Here is a 19510-nt window from a genome sequence, read left to right as displayed (position 1 = left end):
TCTCCACACTGTTCTCCATAGTGGCTGTACTAGTTTGCATTCCCACCAACAGTGTAGGAGGGTTCCCTTTTCTCCACACCCTCTCCAGCATTTATTGCTTGCAGATTTTTGGATCGCAGCCATTGTGACTGGTGTGAAGTGGTACCTCATTGTGGTTTTGATTTGCATTTCTCTGATAATGAGTGATGTTGAGCATCTTTTCATGTGTTTCTTAGCCATCTGTATGTCTTCTTTGGAGAAATGTCTATTTAGTTCTTTGGCCCATTTTTTGATTGGGTCGTTTAGTTTTCTGGAATTGAGTTGCATAAGTTGCTTGTATATTTTTGAGATTAGTTGTTTGTCAGTTGCTTCATTTGCTATTATTTTCTCCCATTCAGAAGGCTGTCTTTTCACCTGCTTATAGTTTCCTTTGTTGTGCAGAAGCTTTTAATTTTAATTAGATCCCATTTGTTTATTTTTGCTTTTATTTCCAGAATTCTGGGAGGTGGATCATAGAGGATCCTGCTGTGATGTGTATCGGAGAGTGTTTTGCCTATGTTCTCCTCTAGGAATTTTATAGTTTCTGGTCTTACGTTTAGATCTTTAATCCATTTTGAGTTTATTTTTGTGTGTGGTGTTAGAAAGTGATCTAGTTTCATTCTTTTACAAGTGGTTGACCAGTTTTCCCAGCACCACTTGTTAAAGAGATTGTCTTTACTCCATTGTATATTCTTGCCTCCTTTGTCAAAGATAAGGTGTCCATATGTGTGTGGATTTATCTCTGGGCTTTCTATTTTGTTCCATTGATCTATATGTCTGTCTTTGTGCCAGTACCATACTGTTTTGATGACTGTGGCTTTGTAGTAGAGCCTGAAGTCAGGCAAGTTGATTCCTCCAGTTCCATTCTTCTTTCTCAAGATTGCTTTGGCAATTCGAGGTTTTTTTTATTTCCATACAAATCTTGAAATGATTTGTTCTAGTTCTGTGAAAAAGATGGCTGGTAGCTTGATAGGGATTGCATTGAATTTGTAAATTGCTTTGGGTAGTATACTCATTTTCACTATATTGATTCTTCCGACCCATGAACATGGTATATTTCTCCATCTATTAGTGTCCTCTTTGATTTCTTTCATCAGTGTTTTATAGTTTTCTATATATAGGTCTTTAGTTTCTTTGGGTAGATATATTCCTAAGTATTTTATTCTTTTCGTTGCAATGGTGAATGGAATTGTTTCCTTAATTTCTTTTTCTACTTTCTCATTATTAGTGTATAGGAATGCAAGGGATTTCTGAGTGTTGATTTTATATCCTGCAACTTTACTATATTCATTGACGAGCTCTAGTAATTTTCTGGTGGAGTCTTTAGGGTTTTCCATGTAGAGGATCATGTTATCTGCAAACAGTGAGAGTTTTACTTCTTCTTTTCCAATTTGGATTCCTTTTATTTCTTTTTCTGCTCTGATTGCTGTGGCCAAAACTTCCAGAACTATGTTGAATAGTAGCGGTGAAAGTGGACACCCTTGTCTTGTTCCTGACTTTAGGGGAAATGCTTTCAATTTTTCACCATTGAGGATAATGTTTGCTGTGGGTTTGTCATATATAGCTTTTATTATGTTGAGGTATGTTCCTTCTATTCCTGCTTTCTGGAGAGTTTTTATCATAAACGGATGTTGAATTTTGTCAAAGGCCTTCTCTGCATCTATTGAGATAATCATATGGTTTTTATTTTTCAATTTGTTAATGTGGTGAATTACACTGATTGATTTGCAGATATTGAAGAATCCTTGCATCCCTGGGATAAAGCCCACTTGGTCATGGTGTATGATCTTTTTAATGTGTTGTTGGATTCTGATTGCTAGAATTTTGTTGAGGATTTTTGCATCTATGTTCATCAGTGATATTGGCCTGTAGTTTTCTTTTTTTGTGACATCTTTGTCAGGTTTTGGTATTAGGGTGATGGTGGCCTCATAGAATGAGTTTGGAAGTTTACCTTCCTCTGCAATTTTCTGGAAGAGTTTGAGTAGGATAGGTGTTAGCTCTTCTCGAAATTTTTGGTAGAATTCAGCTGTGAAGCCATCTGGACCTGGGCTTTTGTTTGCTGGAAGATTTCTGATTACAGTTTCAATTTCCGTGCTTGTGATGGGTCTGTTAAGATTTTCTATTTCTTCCTGGTTCAGTTTTGGAAAATTGTACTTTTCTAAGAATTTGTCCATTTCTTCCACGTTGTCCATTTTATTGGCATACAACTGCTGATAGTAGTCTCTTATGATCCTTTGTATTTCTGTGTTGTCTGTTGTGATCTCTCCATTTTCATTTCTAATTTTATTGATTTGATTTTTCTCTCTTTGCTTCTTGATGAGTCTGGCTAGTGGTTTGTCAATTTTATTTATCCTTTCAAAGAACCAGCTTTTGGCCTTGTTGATTTTTGCTATGGTCTCTTTTGTTTCTTTAGCATTTATTTCTGCCCTAATTTTTAAGATTTATTTCCTTCTACTAACTCTGGGGTTCTCCAATTCTTCCTTTTCTAGTTGCTTTAGTTGTAGAGTTAGGTTATTTATTTGACTTTTTTCTTGTTTCTTGAGGTATGCCTGTATTGCTATGAACTTTCCTCTTAGCACTGCTGTTATAGTGTCCCACAGGTTTTGGGTTGTTGTGTTTTCATTTTCATTAGTTTCTATGCATATTTTGATTTCTTTTTTGATTTCTTCTGTGATTTGTTGGTTATTCAGAAGTGTGTTGTTCAACCTCCATATGTTGGAATTTTTAGTAGTTTTTCTCCTGTAATTGAGATCTAATCTTAATGCATTATGGTCAGAAAAGATGCTTGGAATGATTTCGATTTTTTTGAATTTATCAAGTTTAGATTTATGGCCCAGGATGTGATCTATCCTGGAGAAGGTTCCGTGAGCACTTGAAAAAAAGGTGAAATTCATTGTTTTGGGGTGAAATGTCCTATAGATATCAATTAGGTCTAATTGATCTAATGTATCATTTAAAGTTTGCGTTTCTTTGTTAATTTTCTGTTTAGTTGATCTGTCCATAGGTGTGAGTGGGGTATTAAAGTCTCCCACTATTATTGTGTTATTGTTGATTTCCCCTTTCATACTTGTTAGCATTTGTCTTACATATTGCGGTGCTCCTATATTGGGTGCATATATATTTATAATTGTTATATCTTCTTCTTGGATTGATCCTTTGATCATTATGTAATGGCCTTCTTTGTCTCTTTTCACAACCTTTGTTTTAAAGTCTATTTTATCAGATATGAGTATTGCCACTCCTGCTTTCTTTTGGTCTCTATTTGCGTGGTATATCTTTTTCCAGCCCTTCACTTTCAGTCTGTATGTGTCCCTTGTTTTGAGGTGGGTCTCTTGTAAGCAGCATATAGAGGGGTCTTGTTTTTGTATCCATTCGGCCAGTCTTTGCCTTTTGGTTGGGGCGTTCAACCCATTTACGTTTAAGGTAATTATTGATAAGTATGATCCAGTTACCATTTACTTTATTGTTTTGGGTTCGGGTTTATACACCCTTTTCATGTTTCCTGTCTAGAGAATATCCTTTAGAATTTGTTGGAGAGCTGGTTTGGTGGTGCTGAATTCTCTCAGCTTTTGCTTGTCTGTAAAGCTTTTGATTTCTCCTTCGTATTTAAATGAGATCCTTGCTGGGTACAGTAATCTGGGCTGTAGGTTATTGTCTTTCATCACTTTAAGTATGTCTTGCCATTCCCTGCTGGCCTGAAGAGTTTCTATTGAAAGATCAGCTGTTATCCTTATGGGAATCCCCTTGTGTGTTATTTGTTGTTTTTCCCTTGCTGCTTTTAATATTTGTTCTTTGTGTTTGACCTTTGTTAATTTAATTAATATGTGTCTTGGGGTGTTTCGCCTTGGGTTTATCCTATTTGGAACTCTCTGTGTTTCTTGGATTTGGGTGATTATTTCCTTCCCCATTTTAGGGAAGTTTTCAACTATTATCTCCTCAAGGATTTTCTCATGATCTTTCTTTCTGTCTTCTTCTTCTGGGACTCCTATAATTCGAATGTTGGAGCGTTTCATATTGTCCTGGAGGTCTCTGAGGTTGTCCTCATTTCTTTTAATTCGTTTTTCTTGTTTCCTCTCTGATTCATTAATTTCTACCATTCTATCTTCTATTTCACTAATCCTATCTTCTGCCTCCGTTATTCTACTATTTGTTGCCTCCAGAGTGTTTCTGATCTCATTTATTGCGTTATTCATTATATTTTGACTCTTTTTTATTTCTTCTAGGTCCTTCTTAAACCTTTCTTGCATCTTCTCAATCCTTGTCTCTAGGCTATTTATCTGTGATTCCATTTTGATTTCAAGATTTTGGATCATTTTCACTATCAATATTCGGAATTCCTTCTCAGGTAGATTCCCTACTTCTTCCTCTTTTGTTTGGTTTGGTGGGCAACTCTCCTGTTCCTTTACCTGCTGAGTATTCCTCTGTCTCTTCATCTTGGTTATATTGCTGCGTTTGGGGTGGTCTTTTTATATTCTGGTAATTTGTGGAGTTCTCTTTATTATGGAGCTTCCTCACTGTGGGTGGGGTTCTATCAGTGGCTTGTCAAGGTTTCCTGGTTAGGGAGGCTTGTGTTGGAGTTCTGGTGGGTGGAGCTGGGTTTCTTCTCTCTGGAGTGCAGTGGAGTGACCAGTGATGGGTTATGAGACATCAAAAGTTTTGGAATAATTTTGAGCTGCCTGTATATTCAAGCTCAGGGGAGTGTTCCTGTGTTGCTGGAGAATCTGAGTGATATGTCTTGTTTTGGAACTTGTTGGCCCTTGGGTGGAGCTTGGTTTCAGTGTAGGTATGAAGGCATTTGATGAGCTCCTATTGCTTAATGTTCCCTGAATTCAAGAGTTCTCTAATGTTTTCAGGCTTTGGATTTAAGCCTCCTGCTTCTGGTCTTCAGTTTTATTTTTACAGTAGCCTCTAGACGTCTCCATCTATACAGCACCGATGATAAAACATCTAGGTTAAAGATGAAAAGTTTCTCCACATTGAGGGACACTCAGAGAGGTTCACTGAGTTACAAGGAGAAAAGAAGATGGAGGGGGTAGTTAGAGGTAACTGGAATGAGATGCGGTGAGATCAAAAGAGGAGAGAGCAAGCTAGGCAGTAGTCACTTCCTTATGTGCGATCTATAGTCTGGCCCGCTCAGAGGTATTTACGGAGTTATACGGGGAAGAGGAGAGGGAGGAAGTATACAGAGGTGACCAGGGGGATAAGAGAGAGGAATGAGAAGGAGAGAAACAAATCCTGCCAGTAACCAGTTCCTTAGGTGTTCTCCACCGTCTGGAACACACAGAGATTCACAGAGTTGGATAGAGAAGAGATGGGGGAGAAAAGAGGCAGAGGCCACCTGGTGGAGAAAAAGGAGAGTCCATAGGAGAAAAGAGTGGTCAAGCCAGTAATCTCGCTCTCAGGTAAACTTGGGTAGTGAAGTTTGGGTTTTTAAATGAACAAAATTGACAACAAAAACCTAAGAGCAAAGGTTAAAAATCTAGAGTAGAGGTTGGATTTTCAAAAATACAATATTAAAGAAAAGAAGCAGAAGGAAAAAGGAGGAAAGAAAGAAAGAAAAAAAAACAAGAATTATTAAAAAAACAAACAACAAAACAAAACAAACAAACAAAAAAAACCCACCAACAACCATCCAAAGGCTATATATGGTGTTTGCCTTAAAAGAAAAAAAAAGTCTTTTTTTTAATAGTAATAATAGGTTATAGTAATAAAAATTAGAGGAGAAATAGAAGACTTAACAATTAAAAAAAAAGTTAGAAAAAAAAAAAGGAATGATTTTAAAAACAGTAAAAATATATCTGGCCCTTCTCTGATGTTTTGGGCCGTGTGGGATCACTTCCAAGGTGGTTCCCTCTGTTTAACTTCTTCCGTTTGCTGGTTTTTCAGGCTCACTAGTTCAGTCGCGCTGTGGGGAGGGGGGATGCTGCAAACAAATAGCACTGTCGTGTGCACACAGTGTCTCAGCCCCGCTTGACCTGTCCCTTCTCGCAGCGCACAAACCACTCCGGCTCTACGATGCACAGCCGGGAACCGTCTGGGGCCGGCCCTAGGCTGCTTGCACTTCCCGGTCCAAGCCGCTCAGGTTTGGTGCTCAGGCAGCCCTCAGAGGCACAGATTCGGCTGGGACTGCACTTTGTGCCCTTCCCAGGTCCAAGTAGCTCAGGAGTTTGGCGAGCGTGATCGCCGCGGCTTGTCACCTTTTCTGTCGCTGCTGCTCAGCTTTCTGGGTGGACCGCTGGCGTCCCCCGTGAGGCAGATTGTGACTGTCCAGCACCCCCAGAAGTCTTAGCAAAGAAGCCTGCTTGCAGTTAGGTAAGTAAAGTCTCTCCGGGTCTGCAATTGCCCCTTTCCAGTCCTTACGGCTCTGGCTGCCTGTCCCCGGCGGGGGATGGTCTGCAGCCGGCTTTTTCCGTTCCGTCCTTTGTTCTGTGCTCGGTCCTGGCGGTGTCTTATGTTCGAGCTTTTCGTGCGGTAGCTATCACACAGTCTGGTTTGCTAGCCCAAGTTAGATCGTTCTGGTTGTGCGTGGGGCGTTCCTGCCCGATTCTTACAAAGCACTGCAGCCCGCGCCTCCCGCGCGTCCCTGCCCTGCCCCCACTTCCCAATGGCGGATGCAGGCGTCTGTGCTGCTTTTCCGCTGGGGGAGTTACTGTTGGGCTTGTAATCTCTTGGTTTTAATTATTTCTTTATTTTTCCTTCCTGTTATGTTGCCCTCTGTGTTTCCAAGACTCGCCACAGACTCGGCAGGGAGAGTGTTTCCTGGTGTTTGGAAACCTCTCTTCTTAAAATTCCCTTCCCGGGACGGGCTTCCCTTCCCGGGACGGAGCTCCCTCCCCACCTCCTTTGTCTCCTTTTTCGTCTTTTATATCTTTTCCTACCTGTTTTTGAAGGCAATGGTCTGCTTTTCTGGTTGCCTGATGTCCTCTGCCAGCCTACAGAAGTTGTTTTGTGGAGTTTGCTCAGCGTTGAAATGTTCTTTTGAGGAATTTGTGAGGGAGAAAGTGGTCTTCCCGTCCTATTCCTCTGCCATCTTTATGCTCCTCCTTGTCTCTGCTTTTTAATATGATGTCTAGGGTGGTAATAGCATTCCTTCCAAGGAGCAAACTTCTTTTAATTTCATGGCTGCAGTTACCATCCACAGTGATTGAGCCCAAGGGAAAAAAAAATCTGTCACTGCTTCTACTTTTTCCTTTTTTATTTGCCATGAAGTGGACAGGATGCCATGATCTTAGTTTTTTGAATGTCGAGTTTTAAGCCAGCTTTTGCAATCTCACCCTCATCAAGAGGCTCTTTAGTTCCTCTTCCCTTTCTGCCATTATAGTAGTATCATTTGCATTATCTGAGGTTGTTGATATTTCTCCTGGCAATCCTAATTCCATCTTTTCATTCATCCAGGACGGGATTTCACATGATGTACTCTGCACAGAGTTAAATAAACATGGCGACAATATACAGCCTTGTCATACTCCTTTCCCAATTTTGAACCAGTCAGTTGTTCCATGTGAGGTTCTAATTGTTGCTTCTTGACCTGTGTACAGGTTTCTCAGGAGATAGGTAAGGTGGTCTGGTTCTTACCTCTTTAAGAATTTTCCACAGTTTGTTGTGATCCACACAGTCAAAGGCTTTCACATAGTCAATGAAGCAGAAGTTTTCTCTGGAATTCCCTTGCTTTCTCTGTGATCCAACAAATATTGACAATTTGATTTCTGGTTCCTTTACCTTTTCTAAACCCAGCTTGTAGTTCTCAGCTCACATACTGCTAAAATCTAGCTTGAGGTATTTTGAGCATTACCTTACCAGCATGCAAAATGAGCACAACTGTGCAGTAGTCTGAACATCCTTTAGCACCTTCCTTCTTTGGATTCTAATGAAAACTGACCTTTTCCAGTCCTGTTGTCACTTGCTCAGTTTTCCAAATTTGCTGACATACTGAGTGCAGCATTTTAGCAGCTTTTGGGATTTGAAATAGCTCAGCTGGAATTCCATCACCTCCACTAGCTTTGTAGTAATGCTTCCTAGGGCCCACTTGACTTCACACTCTAGGATGTCAGACCCAAGATGAGTGATCACACCATTGTGGTTATCCATGTCATTATGATCTTTTTTGTATAATTCTTGAGAGTTTTAATAAACACCTTAATTTATAAAATCTAATTTGGATTGATATTAACTTAATTTCAATAGTATCCAAAAACACTGCTCCTGTAATAACAGTTTCTTCCCCTCTCACACTGTTATTACTTTAATTTAAATTTTATCTTTAAACATTACACCTGTGCAGAAAAGTGAGTACAGCAGGCCAAGTTGCTTATCTCTAAAAATGTCTGCATATAAAAGCAGCCCTTGGTTGGCTTTTAGATTTCAGGAAGATTCCAATCACAAACTGATAAGAAAGTCTCACTGTGTCTAAAATGTCTGTGCAAAAATAAGGTTAATGCCAAACATGTGCTTTTCTTCTGAGAGTCTATAGACTTTGGTAAAGTGTTAGGCAGAGACTGCCTATATGACCAGTCCAAATAAAAACACTGGGTGCTGAGTCTTTAACAAGCTCTTCTGGTTGGCAATTATTTCACACAAGTTACCACAATTCATTGCTGGGAATCTAAGAGTGCCCTGTATGACTCCACTGAGAGAAGACACTTGGAAGATTGTGCCTGACTTCTCCTGGAGCTTTGCCTGTGTGCCTTCTCTTTGCTGTTTTTGCTCTGTATCCTTTCACTGCAATAACTCTTAGGTGTGTATTCAGCTGTTTGCTAAATCTATCACTGCTCCTGGTGAATAACTAAATCTAAGTATGGTTTTTGGGACCCCCAAGACCCATGCTTATTACCACAGACATAAAATTACTGCTTTATGCAGTTACTTTCAAAAATCAAATAGGAGAAAAAGAGCTACCAAAATATACTTGTATTGTTTTTCATATTTACCTATGAAATTACAGATCCTCCTTATTTCTTCATGTGGATATAAGTTACTGATTAGTGTCCTTTCATTTAGCAAGAAGGAGACTCCTTTTAGTGCTTCTTGTATAATTAAATTTTCCAAAGATTAATTCTCTTGGTTTTTCTTTGGAAATGTTCTCAGTTCAGTTCAGTCACTCAGTCATGTCCAACTCTTTGTGACCCCGTGAACCACAGCACACCAGGCCTCCCTGTCCATCACCAACTTCCGGAGTCCACCGAAACCCACGTCCATTGAGTTGGTGATGCCATCCAACCATCTCATCCTCTGTCATCCCCTTCTCCTCCTGCTCTCAATCTTTCCCAGCATCAGGGTCTTTTCAAATAAGTCAGCTCTTCTGATCAGGTGGCCAAAGTATTGGAGTTTCAGCTTCAACATCAGTCCTACCAATGAACACCCAGGACTGATCTCCTTTAGGATGGACTGGTTGGATCTCTTTGCAGTCCAAGGGACTCTCAAGAGTTTTCTCCAACACCACAGTTCAAAAACATCAATTCTTCAGCACTCAGCTTTCCTTACAGTCTAACTCTCACATCTATACATGACCACTGGAAAAACCATAGCCTTGACTAGATGGACCTCTGTTGACAACGTAATGTCTCTGCTTTTTAATATGCTTTCTAGGTTCGTCATAACTTTTCTTCCAAGAAGTAAGTGTTCTACTTCCTCTTTAATCTTTGAAGTATAATTTTGCCAGATATAGATTCCACTGATGGTCTTTTTCTTTCAGCACTTTAATTTGCTGCCTCCTTTCCATAGTGTTCAGTAAAAGATCTGCTAATCAAAGAGATCCTGTATATGGTTTTTCTCTTGCTGTTTTCTAGATTTTCTTTTTGTCTTCTGATAGTTTGATCACAACATTCTGATGTATGGATCTCTTTGAGTTCAAACCACTTGGAGTTTTCTGCTTTTCTGAGATGTGGAGATCAATGTTTTCACCAAATTTGCAAAGTTTCCAGCCATTATTTCTTCAAAAAAAAAAAAATCTTTATGTTCCCTTCTCTCTCTTTTCTCCCGCTAAGACTCTTTTTATGTGTATGTTGGCATGCTTTATGTGGTTGTACAGGTTTCTGAGGCTATCTTAATTATTCTTCATTCTTCTTCTATCTGTTCCTCATACTAGAAATCAATTCTTTCTTCTCTCTGCTCAAAACTGCTGGTGAGCCCATCTAATAAATTTTTCATTTCACTTATTGTACATTTCAACTCCAGAATTTCCATTAGGTTCTTTTTTTTTAATTTTTAATTATTGATATTCTTCACTTGGTGAAACATCATTCCCATAGTTTCTTATAGTTCTTTAGACATAATTTTCTTAGTTCTTTGATCATATTTAAAATGGCTTTATATACCAACTTCAACCTCTTCAACTCCCTTAGAGATAATTCTTATTGATTGCTTTCAAATCTTCAAAACAACTTTTAACTTTGTCACCCCGGATATTGTCTACATTGGTACATGTTCTTTAGGTTATGTTTATTCTGTTGTTGGGTGGAGTACTCTATAATGTCAATCTGATCTAGTTGCTTAACAACATTGTTTAAATCTTTTATCTCCTTACTGGTTTTCTGTTTCCTACTGCTAGCTATTGGGTTGGCCAAAAAGTTCATTTAGGTTTTTCCATCACATCTTATGAAATTTTTGACCAACCCAGTATTATTGAAAGAGGAATTTTAAAGTCTCCAACTTTACTTGTGGATTTGTCTATTTCTCTATTCAGATGTCAGCTTTTGTGTCATTTATTTTGGGGTTCTGTTTTTAGGTGAATACACAATTAGGACTGCTATGTCTTTTTTGATGTGACCCTTTTACCATTATGTAATTTTCCTTTTAGCACCCCTGTAATTTTCTTTGTTTTGAATTCTACTTTGTCCTGATATTAATATAGTTATTCCAACCCGTTCACTGGGGAAGAAGATCAGAATTCAAATTATCAACCTGTCTTGTATGATTTACTTTTCATAGTACTCAAATAGCAGCTCTATGTATTTTATCCAGGTTTTTAAAACAGTATAGAATGCACTTATTCTATCTTATCTAAAACTGAAACCTCCAGACATTGTAAAAAGTTAATTTTAGCTTGTAAATTTTAATTCTTAATGAAATACACAAGCACAGTTTAAAAGTCAAATAGTTTTATAATATTATAATAGTTTTAATAAAAACAGAATTCTCTTTTGCCTACTCATACCACATCTTCAGTTCCCAATCTCAGAAACAATTAATTTAAAATACCTTAGATAGTTCTTGGGGTCATTTGTCTTGGATTTTAACCACTACAAATTATATACGGATTCTTCCTACAGAAGATGCTTATTTCATATTACTGATAACTTCACTCCTCTCCAATCTCCTAGTACAGTTATATCATAATTCTTTTGTAAATCAATATTCAGTGGCTTATCATGTATAGACGAAATTACATGATGGACTATGATTACATTCCCTTTCTCGTATGTTTTTGTCTACCTTGAAGTTACTAACTCTCTTTCTCCCATTCTTGCTTAATTTTCTGTTTTCTATCATTAATTAATTCTCACTTTGTGACAGCTGTGAATTTTTTTCAATATGGGTAAACCTTCCATCCTCAAAAACCAATCTAGACTAACTACTATGGGACTACAGCACAGATTCATCCCAGAACCTTCCTTCTTGTTTTGGGAATTCCACTTTTCTGGGTTGGAACTCCAGTTTCCTGCATCCGTGGTATTCCTCTTTCTGAATTTTCTCCTTTGATAAAGCATATCTTTTAGTAGAATACCGAGAAACTGTGCATTTGAAGCAAACGTTTCAGGTCCTTTAACACTGAAGGCTTTATTTTGTCTTACAGTTTATTGATCATTTGGGGGTTGCAAATCAAAATTTTTCCTCAGATAGTTGAAGATAATTTTCAACAGTCCTCTGGCTTCTGGTGTTGCTTTTAAGAAGTCTATTTCAATTTAGACTCCATATCTTTTGTATGAGAGTAGTCTTTTTCTTTCTGGATGGTTTTAGGACCTTTTCTTTACCTTAGGTACTTTGAAACTGCATAGTGAGGTGCTTTGTAGCTCTTCCCCTTTACAGGTGCTTGAGTGTGTCTTTTCATCAGGAAACTACGTTCTTCAATTCTAAGCATTTTTCTTGAATTATTTTTTGACATTTTTAAAAAAAATTTTCTCCAGTCTCTTCATATAGAGCTCTTATTTATCAGAAGTTGGTTCTTGCATACTGCTCCTCTAATTTTCTAGTTCTTCTTTCCTATTTCTCTTTGATTTCTGGATGTGGGAAATTCTAATTTTTCCCTCCTAAATCCAATTCTACATTTAAAATCTGTTGCTACCATATTAATGTCTAGGAGCTTTTTCTTATTTTCCATTCTTGTTTTACAGAGGCACTACCTTACCTCCCTATGGATATTACCAATAGAAATTTATAAAGTTTTCTTCTGTCCCAGGGTTGGCAAAATACAGTCCACAGAGGAAATCTGGCCCACATCGTATTTTTGTATAGCCTACAATCTAGGAATGGTATTTACATTTTAAAGGTTAAATAAAAAACAAAAAAGAATATGGATGCAGACTGTGTATAGCCTGAAAAACATAAAACATTCTTGTCTGGCCTGTTACAGTTTGCCAACCCCTGTTCTATTACACTGTTTCTGTTTTCTACAAGTTCTTCCACCTACAAGGAATTCCACCTTATGATACTCTCTTGTGATATTTTAAAGTAATCCATAGGTTCCAAGGCATCAGACCAACATTAAGACAGGGTTGTCCACCTGTCTTAGAAAGAACACTGCACTTTCCTGCCTTGAAGATATGATCATCAGCTGACGGAAAAAAAGAGAATAGCGTTCTCACATTCAGTAAAAAGTAGACTTTTCTTACCCCCCATCTTTTATCCCTTCTTAGCTGTACCCATAGTTAAAGAATATAAACTCTCTAGTTCATTATATCCAGAGAGTAAACCTGGATGGAGCGGGCTGTCTAACTACTTCTTATACTAACATGTAACCAATTCTAGAGTAGCTCCAACTCCCAAGTTTTTCTGTGCTTAAATCTGGAAGATCTTATTAGCTTTCATGACTGTAAATTTAAATTTCAGCTTTCTCTTGCCTGTTAAGTCATTCAGTCATTCATCTGTTTTTCTGTGTTCAAAATTTGTTGACAGTTCATCTCTTATTATCTCTTCTCCCACTCTTTTCATGTCTATAGATTTGACATTTTTATTCCTTTACCATCATGGGATTTTGAGAGGGGGTGAAAATTAATATAAATGTTTGATTTCTCCATATGGACTTAAAAAACCTAAATTTTATATGATACTCTTTTGTGATATTTTAAAGTAATCCATAGGTTCCAAGGCATCAGACCAACCACAAAATTGGAAGGGCAGGATAAGAAGATGGATACTGTCAATTGTTATATAATAACACCGTTTTATAAAAATGTTGAAAATCAATGTAAAGTCAGGGTGCCATTCTATCATGGTCCCACTTTGGTTTATATTTAAAGTGTTCTATAACAGAAAGGCATTAAGTTAACAAAATAGTTCAGAGAAAAAGGTTTCACCTTTTCTTTTTCCCGTTGTTTTCATACTGCCTTGCTCAAATGAATTATGCCCACTTGAGACAAAGATTATACTTCAGTAAAGCAGAACCGTTAGGAAACTTATAGTGCAGTTGTAACCTGGTCACAAAACCATCTGGTACATTCCTGAAAGCTGTTATTACATTTCATGGGCTTATATTACTTCAAATACGCTAAGAGTCCCATGTGGGCTTAAAAAAAAGATAACATTTTTTAAACTCAATTTGTTTCTGCTTACTTTAGTCCTTCTAGACATATCTCTTATAAGAACAGTGCCTTAGTATAAGCACCTTTTATGTCAATCAATACACATTACAAATTTTACCATATGATGTAAAACATTCACTTGATTTTTTAGTGGATGTTTCTTTGTAATAAGTTGCTACTTGTTGATTCCATTTCTCTAAAAATCAGTAAAATAACAGTTAAGCTGTCACTTTTTAATTAATGAAATAATGAACCTATAGTATTATAGATCAATATTATAAACACATGCTTTTCTGAAATTCTTGAAAAGTATGTTTCAAAGCTCTAGAAACTCTCTGCTCCATATGGTATAGCTGGAAAAGCACTGAACATGGCGTTTTTCACTAATTCAACAAGTACATACATTGCATCTATGCCCCAAGATGAGACAAAGTTCCTAAGAATGTAAAAATGTCTAATACATGTTTAGGGAAGGAGACAGATATATAAACAGGCTATTCCAATATAATGAGATATATGTTATAACAGAGATGAGTATAAAATGCTATGGGTTTCCTACAGAGTAAATAACTCTAGTTGGAGAAATTTAAAAAAGTCTTCATGTAGGACATGACCTCTTCAACTAGGTTTTAACTGGTAAATTTACCAGATGAATTGTATGTAACTTGAATGTGATGGCAAAGACTAATGAAAGGATATGGAATGTTTAATAGTTTAATAGTGAGATGTTTATATTTAATAGTGAGAATTTTAGTGGATACAGGCAGGGCATAAGGATGAAAAAGCAAGTCTTAAGGTTTTAAATGTAGGTGGGTTTAAGACGTGAAAGTGCATTTAGCAGCTATGTGACATTAGGCAAGTAATTTCATCTTCACAACCTGCTTAATATAGGTAGAAAAGTTTATATGACAAAATAAGATACAAATATACTTTTGCTTCAAATGGTTTCTGAAAATTCAAGGTATTGCTCATACTGAGAGAAAAAATAATCAACTGAGGTAAAAATATTTATTTTCCTGAAATTCAACAAAGTAACTAAAAGTCAAGAATTTTAAAAACAAATATTCAGGCTCCCCTAGAAACTATTTGTTGAATATTAAAATTCTAATACAACAAACAGGTCAACCAACAGAGAGAGACAAAGTAAGTAGATGGAATGCTTCAAGGACAATTTCCAGTGCAACTTGATGCCAAGTACAAGTGGGATTTCTAGGAAGAGAAGGGCGGCAACTTAACCATATCAGTAGGTTAAACACAGAACTGAATAATTCAGTTTGAACAGAAACAACTACAGAATATCATTCTGAAATGATGGGGAGGAGAGTAGGTGATGTGTTTTAGGACTTACTTTAGCTGTTGCAGTCCTATGTCATCAGCATATGTAAATCTGAACAGAAATGTATTCTGGTCTGCTCAGGTATAAATGAGCTAATGTGAATAAACAAGACACAAGAAAACTATAATTTCTAGATTGGTTAGGGTAGGCAGTGGTTAGCTGCAGGTATTCTGGCTGAACTGAAAATATGTCAAACAGCCATGTTTTCATGATTTTGCCCTTAACCTGTGTTCTTCTATTTGAATTTTCTGAATTTTATTTGTATAGCTTCACAGGAAAAAACTATTATATGTGTAAACTAATTACAATTTCAGAAATAGAAAATGATAAAATATTATATTAGATTGTAAATAATCTAATAATTTTAGTGTTCATAATTTTAAAGTGTTGATGTCTTGTAGGACAGCCGTCCCCAACCCTTTTGGCATCAGGGACAAGTTTCATGGAAGATAATTTTTCCACAGATGGCAGCTGGGGGGTGGGGTGGGGGGGAAGATGGTTAGGATGGGTTTCCAGTTTAACTGGCTGCTCATCTCCTGCTGTGTAGCCCAGTTCCTAACAGGCCACGGATGAGAATGAGTTGGGGAACTCCGCTGTAGGACCTCATGTGAAATTCTGGTATAAAATGGTGTTTTAAAAACTAGTTCCACAAAGCACAAATCTTAACGGACCACAATCTTTGGAAAAAGGAGTATTATAATTAAATTTTACTGTCAGGGAGCTGTATTCTCTAGTACCATGAACACAGTTTGTTTTTAATCGTTCTTAGTTTGCTTTTTACCCATAAAATCATCATTTGGGTTCTGATGTTCACAAGGTAAAATTTTATTGTTTGGTGGTGAAATTCTATAAACATCTACTGAGCACTTCTGTTGTATACTCACTGACCAATCATAAATCTTTGAACTTAAGCAAATATTGAGTTTCATTTATTTCACTGACTCTTTCAACTTTCACTTCTGATATCTATCACTGAGAATATACCAGTACTGAGTGTTCCAGTAAAATAAAATTCCATCAAATTTATTTATAAGGAATAAAGCAGCAAGACTAGCTGTACACATAGTCCTGGTTGGAGATAATATTACAGTAGTGTTACATTAAATTTCATTCCACTTACCTACCAAGGGCCTGGTTTAAGGCCCTGTATGCTTGAATTTCATACCATTGACGACCTGGTAAAAGACCTCTTAATTTTGAATGCTGATCATTATACTGTTTCTTCAGTTCAACCTATAATTTTAAAATATAAAGAATGCAGTAGATGATTAAAGCTCATTTAAAAATCATATTAACTTCTAACATTTTGAATATCATTTAATTAGGGTAGAAAGATTTTTTTTATACTAAACTTTTTTTTTTTTGGTCATTTAAAACATTTCCATTCACTTTAACACTACCTAAATTCATACATGAACATAATTAATCAGCTCTGTGATAATATCAATCAGTTTTAGACATAATTTATATATGACAAAATTCTCAAACTTTTAATGTACATGTAGATAAATTTTAATAAATGTAACCACCATCACAATCATAATTAAAATATTTTCACTCCCTAAAAATTTTTTTCTATCCTTCTTCAGGCAATTTCCTTTATTGCTGACCTGGTCAACCAATGACCTGTTTTCTGTTTTGTTTTGTGTAGAATTCTATGTAAATGTTATCATACTGTATGTAACCATTTGTGTCTTTTTTTCATCTATCATAATGAGTTTGGAATTCATTCATGTTGAAACATACATCAGTAGTTCATTATTTCATGTTTATCCAGCTTGATAATCTCTGCTTTTTAATTGGGATGTTTAGACTATTTATATTCAATGTAATTACTGTCATGCTCAGTTTTCAACAAGAAAATGCGTGCTAAGCTGCTTCAGTCATGTCTGACTCTTTGTGACCCTACAGACTTCAGCCTGCCAGGCTTCTCTGTCCACGGGATTCTCCAGGAAAGAATCCTGAAATGGGTTGCCATTTCCTCTTCCAGGGGATCTTCCCAACACAGGGATTGAACCTGAGTCTCTTACGTCTCCTTCATTGGCAGGCAGATTCTTTATTTCTACCGCTACCTGGGAAGCCCCAATTACTGTTACAATTTGGTTTAAATCTACAGTATAGAAAACACATTTTTCTCAAGTACACATCGAACATTCTCCAAAACAGACTATATGATGGGCCACAAAATAAGTCTTAAGAAATTTAAGAGTGAAATTGTATCAAGTATCTTTTCCAACTATAATGGTAAGAAATTAGAAATTAGTAACATTCAGTTCAGTTCAGTTCAGTCGCTCAGTTGTGTCCAGCTCTTTGCAACCCCAAGAATCACAGCACACCAGGCCTCCCTGTCCATCACCAACTCCCGGAGTTCACTCAGACTCATGGAAAACTGAAATATTCACAAATATGTGGAAATTAAAGAATATATACCTGAACAATCAATGGGTCAAAGAAATCAAAAGAAAAATCAAACAGTATCTTGACACAAACAAAAAATGGAAACACAAGAAACCAAACTATGGGATATAGCAAAAACAGTTCTAAGACAGAAGTCTATAGCAAAAAAAAAAAAAAAAAAGCCTACATTAAGAAAAAATAAAGATTTCAAATAAACAACATAACTTTACATCTTAAGAAATGAGAGAAGAAGAACAAGCTAATCTCAGCAGGAGGGAAACTTCTAAGACAAGCAAAAATAAATGAAACAGACCAGAAAAAACAACAGAAAAAAAAATCAATAAAACTAAGAGTTGTTTTTTAAAGATATTTAAAACTGATAAACTTTTGCTAAATAATTAAGCAAAAAAAAAAGGAGTCAAGCAATGTTACAAATGAAAGCAAAGATTACAACTGATACTACAGAAATACAAAGAACTATAATAAGAGTCTACTATAAATAACTACTTGCTAAAAAGTGGATAACCTAGAAGAAATGGATAAATTCCTAGAAACAATCAACCTAACAAGACTAAATCACAAAGACACAGAAAATCTGAACAGACCTATAAAAAAGGTCATTAAAGCAGTAGTCAAAAACCTCTCAAACAAAGAAAGGCTCAGGACCAGAGAACTTCATTGGTGAAACTGAAATTCTACTAAGCATCAACATCATTCTACTAAGAATTGACACCAATTCTTCTCAAATGATTCTGTAAATATTGAAGAGAGGGGAACATATCCAAACTTACTTTAAGAGATCCCCATTTCTCTCATACCAAAGCATGTAGGGACACTATTAAAAAGAGAAAATTATAGGCCAGTATTTTGAGTGGCAAAAAAACTCTCGACAGAACAGTAAAAGGATCATACATCATGATCAAGTGGGATTTATCCCTGAAATACAAATTGGTTCAACATACATAAATCAATAAATGTGACACACCACTACCACAAAATGAAGGATAAAAATATTATCTCAATAGATGCAGTAAAAGCATTTGACAAAATTAAACATCCTTTCAGATAAAGTTTTCAAAAATGAAGCATAGCAAAATGTAAACTCAATATAACAAAGGCCATAGAGACAAGCTCATAGATAACATCATACTTAAAAGTGAAGAGCTAAATGTTTTTCAAGTCAGGAATGAGAGGTGCCCTCTCTTACCACTTCTATTTAACAAAGTACTAAGTCTTAGCCAGAGCAGTTAGGCAAGAAAAGGTAATAAAAGGCATCCAAATCAGAGAGGAAGAAGTAAAACTTCGTTTGCAGATGACATGCTCTTATATGTAGAAAATCCTAAAGATCTACCAAAACTCTTAGAACCAATAAATGAATTCGTAAGGTTGCAAGATACAACAATCAACATATAAAAATCAAAATAAACATACTAAACAGTGTTTCTATACACTAACAACAAAGCATCCAAAAAAGAAAAAGAAGAAATGAGGAAAACAACCCCATTTACGATAGCAACAAAATGAATAACATTCTTTGGAATAAATTTAGCCAAGGAGGTGAAAAACCTTTACACTAAAAACTATAAAACACTGATGAAATAAACTGAAGAAATACAAATAAATGGAGAGTCTGTGTTTATGGATAGGAATAATTAGTATTGTTAAAATGTCCTTATTACCCAAAGTGATCTACAGGTTTAATAAAATCTCCATCAAAATCAAAGTGTCATTTTTTACAGAAATAGAAAAACAATTCTAAAATTTGTATGGAACCCCAAAAGACCCTCAATAGGCAGAACAATATTAATAAGAAAGAACAAAGCTGAAGGCAACACATTTCCTAATTTCAAACTTTGGTAATCAAAGGTTTGGTTTACATCAATTTATAAATTTTATTTATATTAAAAACTTTAGTAATAAAAACAATATGGTACAGGCATAAAATCACTCAGGCCAACAGAAGAAAAAGTTTATAAATAAATCCACACATATATGGTTAATTAATCTTAGACAAGGGCAACAG

The 19510-nt window shown here is 36.2% G+C and overlaps 1 protein-coding gene across 1 annotated transcript in view; it reads right to left on the bottom strand.

Moving 5' to 3' along the window:
* Window positions 1-19510, bottom strand: part of BRIP1 (BRCA1 interacting DNA helicase 1) — a 186412-nt gene that overhangs the window by 16967 nt on the left and 149935 nt on the right. Inside the window, exon 16 of the mRNA XM_068978905.1 lies at window positions 16211-16323. Within this exon, the coding sequence (XP_068835006.1) occupies window positions 16211-16323 (113 nt within the window). The remainder of the gene's footprint in view (window positions 1-16210; window positions 16324-19510) is intronic.

The sequence above is a fragment of the Capricornis sumatraensis genome, chromosome 8, assembly GCF_032405125.1.
Source record: "Capricornis sumatraensis isolate serow.1 chromosome 8, serow.2, whole genome shotgun sequence".
Classification (NCBI taxonomy): Eukaryota; Metazoa; Chordata; class Mammalia; order Artiodactyla; family Bovidae; genus Capricornis; species Capricornis sumatraensis.
Note: the sequence above shows the minus strand (reverse complement) of the source record. Positions and strands in the feature narration are given on the sequence as shown.